At 49.4% G+C, this 12,086-nt stretch overlaps 1 protein-coding gene across 2 annotated transcripts in view; it reads left to right on the top strand.

Annotated features, from left to right (window-relative positions):
• Nucleotides 1–11,832, top strand: part of SCAI (suppressor of cancer cell invasion) — a 126,839-nt gene extending 115,007 nt beyond the window's left edge. For both annotated transcript variants that reach the window (XM_069748485.1, XM_069748487.1), the window contains exons 16-17: nucleotides 2,986–3,086; nucleotides 9,769–11,832. In XM_069748485.1, the coding sequence (XP_069604586.1) occupies nucleotides 2,986–3,086; nucleotides 9,769–9,915 (248 nt within the window). In that variant the 3' untranslated portion in view covers nucleotides 9,916–11,832. The remainder of the gene's footprint in view (nucleotides 1–2,985; nucleotides 3,087–9,768) is intronic.
• Nucleotides 11,833–12,086: the final 254 nt, after the last annotated feature.

The following is a 12,086-nucleotide window of genomic DNA, read 5'->3' as shown; positions in this document are numbered from 1 at the left end:
ACGTCTGTCACGTGTGCTCAGTGTGAACCTGCTCTCATCCGTGAAGGGCACAGGGCGCCAATTTCAAATCTGCCAACCTTGGTGTTCTCTGGTAAATGCCAATCAGCCTGCACGGTGTGGGCTGTAAGCACAACACCCACTTGTGGACGTCGGGCCCTCATACCACCTTCATGCAGCCTGTATTTGACAGTTTGAGGAGATACATGCACATTTGTGGGCTGCTGGAGGTCATTTTTGCACTGCTCCTCCTGTTCCTACTTGCACAAAGGAGGAGGTAATGGTCCTGCTGCTGGGTTGTTGCCCTCCTACGGCCCCCTCCACGTCTCCTGGTGTACTGGCCTGACACAGCTACCCTTCTTGCCACAGCTCGCTTTGATGTGCCATCCTGGATGAGCTGCACTACCTGAGCAACTTCTGTGGGTTGTAGACATCACTTCATACTACTATACAGTACCTCTAGAGGTGAAAGCATTGACAAATGCAAAAGTGACTAAATCAGTCAAAAAGGATGAGAACAGAGAAATGGTCTGTTGTCACCCCCGCAGAACCGCTCCTTAATAGGGGTTGTCTTGCTAATTTCCGATTATTTCTACTAGTGATGAGCCAGTGTACTCGTTGCTCAGGTTTTCCCGAGCACTCTCTGGTGACCTCTGTGTATTTGTTAGTGCTCGGAGATTTAGTTTTCATCACCGCAGCTGAATGATTTACAGCTGCTACCCAGGCTGAGTACATGTGGGGGTTGCCTGGTTGCTAGGGAATCCCCACATGTAATCAAGATGGCTAGTAGCTGTAAATCATCCAGCTGGGGCGCTGAAAACTAAATATCCGAGCACTAACAAATACTCGGAGATCACCCGAGAGTGCTCTGGAGAATCCGAGCACTGAGCACACTCATGAAAAAGACCTGGGTGTATTGGTGGATGACAAACTTATATTCAGGGGCCAGTGTCAGGCAGCTGCTACAAAGGCAAATAAAATAATGGGATGCATTAAAAGAGGCATAGATGCTCATGAGGAGAATATAATTTTACCTCTATACAAGTCACTAGTTCGACCACACTTAGAATACTGTGCACAGTTCTGGTCTCCGGTGTATAAGAAAGACATAGCTGAACTAGAGCAGGTGCAGAGAAGAGCGACCAAGTTTATTAGAGGACTGGGGGGTCTGCAATACCAAGATAGGTTATTACACTTGGGGCTGTTTAGTTTGGAAAAACGAAGACTAAGGGGTGATCTTATTTTAATGTATAAATATGAGGGGACAGTACAAAGACCTTTCTGATGATCTTTTTAATCATCGACCTGTAACAGGGACAAGGGGGCATCCTCTGCGTTTGGAGGAAAAAAGGTTTAAGCATAATAACAGACGCGGATTCTTTACTGTAAGAGCAGTGAGACTATGGAACTCTCTGCCGTATGATGTTGTAATGAGTGATTCATTACTTAAATTTAAGAGGGGACTGGATACCTTTCTGGAAAAGTATAATGTTACAGGGTATATATACTAGATTCCTTGATATGGCGTTGATCCAGGGAACTAGTCTGATTGCCGTATGTGGAGTCGGGAAGGAATTTTTTTTCCCCAATGTGGAGCTTACTCTTTGCCACATGGGTTTTTTTTGCCTTCCTCTGGATCAACATGTTAGGGCATGTTAGGTTAGGCTATGGGTTGAACTAGATGGACATATAGTCTTCCTTCAACCTTAATATCTATGTAACTATATTGATTCCCAATCAGTGTTGCTTCATAACTGGGCAGGTTGGATTCACAGAAATGATTGACTTGGCGTTACTTTGTGTTTTTAAGTGTTCCCTTTATTTTTTTTATAGCAGTGTATGTATGTACAGAGGGGATAATAAGTATTTTAAGTATTTGATACTCTGCTGATTTTGCAAGTTTTCCCACCTACAAAGAATGGAGAGGTCTGTAATTGTTATCATAGGTACACTTCTACGGTGAGAGACAGAATCTTACAATCAAAAACAGGAAATCACATTGTATGATACTTACATCATTCATTAGCATTTTATTGCATGAAATAAGTATGTGATCACTGACCAACCAGCAAGAATTCTGGCTTTCCCAGACCTGTTATGCTATGTGCCCACGTTGCGGATTAGCCTCAGGAATTTTTTTGTGCGGATTCTGCATCTCTTGGCAGAAAATGCAGGTGCGGATTTGCTGCGGTTTTTGTGCGTATTTCTTGCAATTTTTACCCCTGCGGATTTCTATAATGGAATGGGTACAAAAACGCTGCAGATCCGCAAAAAAGTGACATGCTCCTTCTTTTAATCCGCAGCGTTTCCGCACGGAGTTTTCCGCACCATTAGCACAGCATTTTTTTTTTTCCATTGATTTACATTGAACTGTAAATCATTTGCGGATCTGCACTGTTCCTGCACGGTAAACGCTGCGTATCCGCAGGAAATCCACAACGTGTGCACATAACCTTAGTTTTTCTTTAAGAAGCCCTAATACTCTGTGCTCATTACCTGTATTAATATTACCTGTATTAATTGCACCTGTTTGGCTCGGCCACTCCAGGGTCTTGAAATGTAAACAGGTGACAATAATCCAGGTAATAAAACTAACAGGTCTGTGAGAGACAGAATTTTTACTGGTTGGTCGGTGATCAAATGCTTATTTCACGCAATAAAATACAATATAATTATCAAATACTTATTTTCCCCACTGAGTATACGTATATATTTATAAAAACACTATATACAGTACTGTATATTTATATACAAATATATACATATATATAGTGGTGTTCTATCTATCTACTAGATGGTGGCCCGATTCCAACGCATCGGGTATTCTAGAATATGTGTTTAGTTTATTTATGAAGTTTTCAGAATAATGCAATTTATACACAGGATTCGGCCGGCCGCGACCAATTAGCGAAGCGTGGTTCAAATTCCGCGCCAATATTTAGATCTCTCTCTTACAATCCACTTTTAACTGTTCGTTCTCCTTTTCAGACCAAGCTTTCCTTCAGTTTTTCGGAGATGAGTTTTTGCGTTTACTTCTTACAAGATTCATATTTTGTTCTGCAACGCTTAGAATGCATAAAAGTTTTAAGGTGAGTATTTAACCACAATGACATTGATGGTATGCAATTTTTTTTTTTAAATGGCTTTTATATAGAATTACTGCTTCTGCTGCTACCTCCAAGCAATCACAGCGATCGGCAGGAGGGATCCAGCAGCAAGTGTTCTGTCTCCCTGCAGTGCCCCCACAGGTGAAAGGAATCATTGCAAGGCTCCTATTTAAATCAGTAGACTTTCTCTGCAATGACTTTGTAATAACTTACGACTGTACAGTTCTTTAAAAAGATATAGCAAGTTGATCCCTTTATGATCCCAACGTGATGTTCCGGCAGGGAGAAGCTGTGTTTTAAAGTTCAGTATATATTTGTCTTGAAGTGTTGGTGCTTTGGGGCGTGAATAATAACCTACAGCTCCTCAGCCTCGCGCTGTATTCCTTGCCATGTATCTGAGCCAGTGACCTGTCAATCAACCAGAGGAGCTGTAAGGGCATCATCACGCCCTAGTGCACTTCCAGGCACACACATACAAAAGTTCAAAACGCGGTCTTTCGCTGCTGGATCATCACTTTGGGGGTGTAGAAGTTTGTAGCCTTGGGACAGACCCCTTGAATCTGCCACATCATTGACATGTCTGTTGATGTTGTATCTTTCTCCTTCGCCTCATTGGGGGACACAGGACCATGGGTTATGCTGCTGTCACTAGGAGGCTGACACTAAGCTGAGACAAAAAAAGGTTAGCTCCTCCCCTGCAGTATACACCCTCGTACTGGCTTCCAGACACCCAGTTTAAGCTTAGTGTCCGTAGGAGGCACACTGATTTTTAATTTCACGTATTTTTTCTTTTTTATCTTTTCCGGACGAAGGGGGCGACGGGTCCTTTCAGGGTCCGATCTCCCCCGAACCAACAACAGGCGAGCACGGGAGTTCTCCTCTCCGTATCCTCTCCTGCGACGTGGGAGCCACTGCCTGAGCTGACATTTTTTGGGCGACGGTTTCTCCCCTAAATGGGCCCCGATCTCCCCTTTTTTATACAGACGAGCACTGGTGTTTTCCTCCAGTACCCTCCTCTGCAGCCAGGCCCTTTTTTATTGCCGGACATATGCCCTGTCCACCAGGTTCTACCCTCGGCTGTACAGTGGCCCTATTCCCCGTGGCGTCCGTGCAGACCATACTGCATCACCAATGTTTCGGTGTGACTCAGGTGGTGGACGGTTCCTCTCCACCCCTCTCTCTCAGGGGCTGGTGGATTGAGGCTTCCCAACCCCTGCACCGTCCCAGCTATTCTCCCAAGCGCTAGATTCCTCTCACCTCCACAGGGGTAAGTGTTCCGTGGGGGATGGGGGGGTCTCAGCGGTCCGGAGGGCTCCTCCTCAACCTGGCACATCGGCGGGCTGCAGCGCAGTATGGTGGGCCGAGTCGTCGGCCCTTTGCGGCCGCGCGCCGGGCCGGGGCCGCAAATTTAGTCCCCGGCTTCGGCCTGGCCGCTGGTCGCTGCCGATAGGCTCCGCCCACTGCTGCGCGTCATTGGCGGCGCCGCCCCCGGTCCCTGGCGCTTCTCGCAGCCGCCGAGATCTCCCCCCTGATCTCGGCGGCCATCTTGGTCCTCACAGACACGCCGCAGCTCAGCTCTACCGCATCTCGGAAGCACAGCGCCCACGTGCAGCTAGTTCCCTGTCTCTGATTTCCCAGCCGGCTTCCCAGGACAGCGGGACACAGGACCGGGGTAAGGAGACATCGTCAGCTTCTCCTCTGCAGCGCCGCCCTCTGCTCCCAGGCCAATTTATAGCCCCTGTGGCTTTTTGTGCATTAGAGTCATGTCGCAGACTAGATCTAAAAAATCCTCTAAGGTGCATACAACCTTTTTTTCTGCGTGTACCACCTGTCAGGCCCCTCTTCCTAGGCCTCAAAGTTCCCCCCTCTGTTCTGCCTGCGATGCCCCATGTGCCCAGGAGCCCTCCACCGCCACCGACTCTGGCGTACCTAGTCCCCCCCCGTGGGTCGCTTCTCTCTCTCAATCCGTGGATTTTTTAGCCAACGCCATCAAATCCATTCAAAATCCTCCTGGGGAACGAGGTAACCCGTTACAGGCGTTAAGAGATCCTTCCATAGCAGGGGAATCGTCGGTCAGCAGGGGCCGCTCTCTCCATAAAGAGGCTCGGTCTTCCAGAAAACGGATCCGCACTACCTCTCCTGAACGCTCTCCCCGCCGCTCAGAATCTGACAGCTCCCCCTCTCGCTCACCCTCTTTGGGGGCTCACAGCGCTCCCGACTCTGAACATGAGTCTGAGGTATCATTGGACCCGGAGGCTCCGGAGTTCAGAGCTACGGTCGACTCCCTCATTGTAGCAGTCAATCACGCTCTTAAGGTGGAGGATGACGCTAATTCCGCTCCGGAACACGCGGTCTCGTTTACCAGATCCAAACGTTCCCACAAATCCTTTGCCTCACATCCAGCCTTTCTGGATATAGTCAGGCGTCACAGGGAGCATCCAGATAAGCGGTTCACGGGTAAAAAGGATCTGCTATCAAAGTATCCCTTCTCAGCGGATCTCGTGAAAGACTGGACGGATCCTCCTTTAGTAGATCCGCCGGTCTCACGCCTAGCTTCCAAAACGCTTCTTTCAGTCCCGGAAGGCGCGTCAATTAAGAGCCCCACCGAACGCCAGATAGACTCGCTAGCTCGTTCGGTGTATGAAGCCTCTGGCTCTTCCCTGTCCCCCTCCTTCGCAGCGGCTTGGGTGTCCAAGGCTATGGTTTCCTGGGCGGATGCTCTAGCGAAATCCATTAACGAACAGGACCTCCCGTCCGAGATGGCGGACCTGGCTAAGCAGTTAGCCATGGCTAGTGATTATGTGATGTTCGCATCCCTCGACGCGGCGAACTGCGCAGCATCCGCGGCTTCCAACGCCATCGCTATTAGAAGGGCTCTTTGGCTCAGAGATTGGCGTGCAGATTCCTCCTCTAAGAAATCTCTGATCTCCCTCCCTTTTCAAAGCGGGCGGCTTTTCGGCGAAAAGCTTGACCAGCTTATTTCCGACGCCACAGGGGGAAAGAGCAAGTTCCTTCCCCAACAGAGGCCCAAGGCAGCCTTCCAGCGCCAGCCTTACTTTCGCTTTCGGCCCTTTCGTACCAGCTCAGCCTGGTCCAATCCTACCGGTCTTCCCAGATCGGACCGATCCGCTCGCACCGACAGAGATGCTCGTCCCTCCTTCAGGCCTATTCCTTCCTGGCGCGGGAAACCTAGACAACCCAGATCCCGAGGGTCCAGACCTCCCAGATTCTCGTCTCAATGACTCGGGAACGGCGCCAGTCGATACCATCAGAGTAGGCGGCCGTCTGCTCCTTTTTCAGCAAGCCTGGCTCTCCGTCGTGCACGACGAATGGGTCAGGGATCTGGTATCGTCAGGTTACAAGATAGAGTTCTCCTCTCCTCCTCCAACTCGGTTCTTCCCCTCTCGTCTTCCCAGCTCGGCAGCTCAGTCTCGCGCCCTTCTTTGCGCCATTCACAGCCTCCGCCAGAGCGGGGTCATTGTCCCGGTCCCGGAACACGAGAGGTTCAAAGGTTTCTACTCAAACCTCTTCGTCGTGCCAAAGAAGGACGGAAAAGTGCGGCCCATTTTGGATCTGAAGCTCCTGAACAAGTGCGTAAGAGTCCGGCACTTCAGGATGGAATCGCTCAGATCGGTCATCTCTTCGATGGAGAGAGGGGAATTTCTAGCCTCGATAGACATCAAGGATGCCTATCTTCACATTCCGATTTTCCCGTCTCATCAGAGGTTCCTCCGCTTTGCCATTCGGGAGGACCACTTCCAGTTCACGGCTTTACCCTTCGGTCTCGCCACGGCGCCCAGGGTATTTACCAAGGTCATGGCGGCTGTCATGGCCATCCTTCATTCTCGAGGAGTCGTCGTGTTTCCTTACTTAGACGATCTCCTCATAAAGGGCCCGTCTTTTCAAGCCTGCGAGTCAAGCGTCCAAATTACCCTGGATTCTCTTTCGCGCCTAGGTTGGTTGATCAACTGGGACAAATCCGCTCCCGTTCCGGCCCGTCGGATCTCCTTTCTGGGAATGATCCTGGACACTTCGAGGGGACTGGTCTTGCTTCCTCGGTCCAAGGCCCAAGCGCTTCAGAAGGGAGCCCGAACGCTCTGTCATCCCCGCCCGCGAACCATTCGGTTCGCCATGAAGATCCTGGGAAAGATGGTTGCCACAATCGAAGCAGTTGCTTTTGCTCAACTCCATCTCCGTCCCTTGCAACAGGCTTTGCTGGACAACTGGGACAGGAGTATCTCATCTCTCGACCACCCTTGCCCCCTGTCCCCGCGGGTCAGACAATCTCTTGTATGGTGGACCCTGGGCCCATCTCTTCTCCAGGGGAAGTCCTTCCTCCCGATCCGCTGGTTAGTGGTAACTACCGACGCCAGTCTTCTTGGCTGGGGGGCGGTGTTCCTCCACCACTCTGCCCAGGGCCGATGGACAGTTCGGGAATCCAAACTTCCCATCAACATCCTGGAGATCCGCGCTATCAGACTTGCTCTGAGTCGCTTTCACGCCCTGCTCGCGGGTCACCCAGTACGAGTCCAATCGGACAACGTCACGGCGGTGGCCTACATCAACCACCAGGGGGGTACCCGCAGCAGGGCAGCGATGCAGGAAGTCTCCCTCATCCTTCGTTGGGCCGAAACCAACCACTCCATCATCTCTGCGGTGCACATTCCGGGAGTCGAGAACTGGGCGGCGGACTTCCTGAGCCGCCAGGGCCTTGCCTCGGGGGAGTGGGAACTCCACCCAGAGGTTTTTCTCCAGATCTGTCTTCGCTGGGGGACCCCGGACGTGGATCTGATGGCGTCCAGATTGAACGCCAAAGTCCACAACTTCATTGCTCGATCTCGGGATCCCCAGGCCATAGGAGTGGACGCGCTGATCTCTCCGTGGCATCAATTTCAGCTCCCATACGTGTTTCCTCCCCTTCCCTTGCTGCCGAGGGTGATCCGAAAGATCAAGACGGAGGGAGTTCCAGTCATCCTGGTCGCCCCAGACTGGCCTCGTCGCGCTTGGTACGCGGAGCTCGTTCAGCTCGTAGCCGACGTTCCCTTGCGGTTGCCAGACCGCCCAGACCTGCTTCGCCAAGGACCGATCTACCATCAGAGCTCAGGGGCCCTACGTTTAACGGCGTGGCTGTTGAAACCTGGATTCTAACTCGCGCCGGTTTCTCTCAGCAGGTCATCCCCACCATGTTAAGTGCTCGAAAGGCGTCTTCCGCCTCCATCTACCACCGCGTCTGGAAAACCTTCTTCTCATGGTGCAGGCTCCGGGGTCACCCTCCTCTCGTTTTCTCTATCCCTTGCATCTTGAATTTCCTTCAGTCGGGTCTGGACTCCGGTTTGGCTCTGAGTTCCCTCAAAGGTCAGATCTCAGCGTTATCCGTGCTTTTCCAGCGTAGGATCGCCACCAACCTTCAGGTCAAGACTTTCATTCAGGGAGTCTCCCATGTTGTTCCTCCCTACAGGATGCCTTTAGAGACCTGGGATCTCAATTTGGTCCTGGGGGTTCTCCAGGAACCGCCGTTCGAACCCCTTCAAGACGTTCCGCTCTCTGTCCTCTCTTGGAAGGTTGCCTTCCTGGTAGCGGTGACGTCCATCAGAAGGGTTTCAGAGCTCGCCGCTTTATCCTGCCGGGCTCCTTTCCTTGCTTTTCATCAGGACAAGGTAGTCCTACGTCCTTCTCCGGCGTTTCTTCCGAAGGTGGTCTCATCTTTCCACCTTAATGAGGACATCATTCTTCCCTCCTTTTGCCCGCAGCCCAAACATAGGGTCGAGAAGGCTCTCCATACTCTTGACGTGGTAAGGGCCCTCAGGAGGTACATTTCCAGAACGGCTCACTTCAGAAAATCGGACGCCCTTTTCGTGCTCCCGGAGGGTCACAGAAAGGGTTTGGCTGCGTCTAAATCCACGATAGCCAGATGGATCCGATCTGCTATCCAGGAATCCTATCGGGTCAGGGGCAGTCCTATCCCGGCGGGGATTAGAGCTCACTCCACTCGGTCGATGGGTGCTTCCTGGGCCATCCGGCACCAGGCTACAGCGGAGCAGGTTTGCAAGGCCGCAACGTGGTCCAGCCTGCATACTTTCACAAAGCATTACAATGTTCACATTCACTCCTCTGCGGACGCGGCCCTTGGCAGGCGTATCCTGCAGGCGGCCGTTGCGCATTTGTAGTCAGATGGTACACGGAGTTATTTGGTTGTATTGTTTCCCTCCCAGGGACTGCTTTGGGACGTCCCATGGTCCTGTGTCCCCCAATGAGGCGAAGGAGAAATAGGGATTTTTGTGTGTACTCACCGTAAAATCCTTTTCTCCGAGCCACTCATTGGGGGACACAGCACCCACCCTGGTAGCCTTTCGGCTCGTGACCTTGTTTTTTTGATCTTGACTGTTTGTTTGACATGTTATATTCTAATGTTACTTGTTATATTGTTAATATCCTACTGCTTTTGCACTAAACTGGGTGTCTGGAAGCCAGTACGAGGGTGTATACTGCAGGGGAGGAGCTAACCTTTTTTTGTCTCAGCTTAGTGTCAGCCTCCTAGTGACAGCAGCATAACCCATGGTCCTGTGTCCCCCAATGAGTGGCTCGGAGAAAAGGATTTTACGGTGAGTACACACAAAAATCCCTATTTTGGATCCTACCTCGGTGCTGTTATCTTTTCTTACAGGAGACTAGGAATTACCCCGAAACCTATCCCTCTCTTCCCCGAGAAGAGTTGGTGGAAAACCTTCACTTGCAGAAACAGATTTTCGAGTTGGCTTCAATACTAGACGTGAGGAACCTATTTTTGGAGACCACCATGGATGAATATTAAAAATAAATAAATAAAAAGCACCAGTTTTACTTGAACATTTGTGACTTAGGGTCACAGAACCTGGAAGGTGCATATTTTCTAAAGCTGAATCTCTTGTGTAGAGAACCTGTTTAGTTTGTTAATCCCAAGCTTCGATTTCAAATCAAGCGCCTCCCCCCGAGGAAAGGTACAGAGGAGCCGGTCGTGACTGCACTTTCTCGCCCCCTTCTTACCCCCGTCCGATCAGTAGTGTGGCACATAGTGCTTGTGGTTTTGCTTGCAGGTCATCGCCTATAGCTTTCCTGCGCATGATGTTTTAGGTGTTCTGTCCTGGAATGACGAAACTCCCTCCCCGCAGCATGAAGAATTTACAATGTGGAGACGGGAGACGCAAAAGAAGCATTCAGACAGCCCGGACCGCTGTTTCTTCTTCAGTATACCTGACTGTACCGCACAAAATGAAGAAGATCCTGCCTTCCACGTACAGCGGCCACTCCTGGCTCTCTCCACCAGTCTCTTTTCATATTGTTGGGACTTTTCCGATACGGTACTTCGCAGCTCTTGCATTATTCGGTTACATATGAAGCATTTGTGGGCAGGCACAGGAGTAATAATATAGATTTTCTTTTCATTTCTTGCATCCATATTACATCCTATATCTAACCCAGTGCATGCCAAAGATGGCCTTGTGGGATCTGTGCACTAAAAGGGGGTCTCCATCAGTCATAAGCTGTATGATTTGTGTCCGTCGCAAGGTCAGCATTGCATAGTAGTGCCTTATGTGTTATGTTTTTTACTTTATTTTAAACCATAGAATTATCCTTACAATTGTACATGACAATCTTTACTACGGATAATTTTTTTTATTCTTTTTAGTTGTACAGCACAAGTTTGGGATTAGCTGTAATTCTTTCTTCTCGATGGGCGAAAGTTAACTTTTACCTATTGCTCGTATTACAAAACATAGTAAAAGCTAAACCTCTGCCTCTCCGGTTACCTTCTAGCCTGGAGAAGGGGGTGGTCCTACTGAAGATTGACAGTTCAGACTAGCAGCCTGCTTGTGCCGCCAGTCTGAACTGTGCGCTTTGCCATGTTGCAAGCAGAAGCCACTTTTCCCTGTTGCAAGCAGAAGCCGCTTTTCCTCCGCAGGATCAGGAGAGTCTTGTCGAATTCAGCAATTCGGATGGCTTGTGCGCTGCACTTGCGTGATGTTTATTGACCAGCTTGTAAGCGTGTGCTCCTTGCATCTGATAGAGGTGCTGGTATATTAGGTAACAAGCTGTGAACTGCAAATGTATTAATCCCACTGTTCTGGAGAATTTAGGTTTTTGATAAATTGCAGAGTTGCTTCTTACCCATTTTAGGGGAGACCATTCCTTATTAAGGGAAATATTCCTTTTCTGAGAATCCTAAAAATTGTAGACTACCCATATATGTTAAATAAAAGTTGTCCAAACCCAGTACACAGCAGCAAACATTGGCCAACCATTTTTTGTGTATGGGGCCTCCTGACGCTCCCTGCCCCGACTAGTAACGGTGGTGGACAGAAGGATTCAGCTTGTTAAATTTCAATTGCTCATCTTCTTATTTTTTTTTTCCGTAGACATGCCACCACCATAGATGTTTGGCAGCAACTTGCTCCGCTTTTCCCATGGCCAAACGCATGCATGCTCAGCTTAGTCTAACGTGCATGTCTATAGCATGGTCAGGAGAAAATTGAACAGGCAGCTGTTATCTAATGTTTATGGGGCGCCTTTAGCGTGGGAACAACAACAACTTGAGTGAGAAGAGTAAAAATACAGTATATCGGTCTAAGAGCACTTTAATGAGGTTATCCTAGAAACCAATTTTGTACCAAAAAGTCCTGTAAGGTTGAGACTTAGTTGTTGAATTGTTAATTTCAGCGTTTAAAGCATAAAAAAACCCTTTTTAATTTCTTCTTTGTGTTCGCTTTGGTTTTGTTGCTGCTAATATGTTGTCTGTGGGTGGAGTCTGGAGAAAATCCGTCTCCTTACCCCTCTGGCAGCTGATAGAAGTTTTTAGAAACCAGCTATACGTCTATGCTACTCGAAATGTTCTGTCCTTTCCTGACAAGCAGAAACAGATATTGTGCATATTTTTGTAATGTGAACAGGGAGTGATATTTAATAGTGGGTCATCCCCTTGAATAATGCAGGTATGGGGCCTACGCT

Source organism: Ranitomeya imitator, chromosome 2, assembly GCF_032444005.1.
Source record: "Ranitomeya imitator isolate aRanImi1 chromosome 2, aRanImi1.pri, whole genome shotgun sequence".
Classification (NCBI taxonomy): domain Eukaryota; kingdom Metazoa; phylum Chordata; class Amphibia; order Anura; family Dendrobatidae; genus Ranitomeya; species Ranitomeya imitator.
The sequence above is the reverse complement of the archived record's forward strand: the minus strand, read 5'-3'. Positions and strand labels throughout refer to the sequence as shown.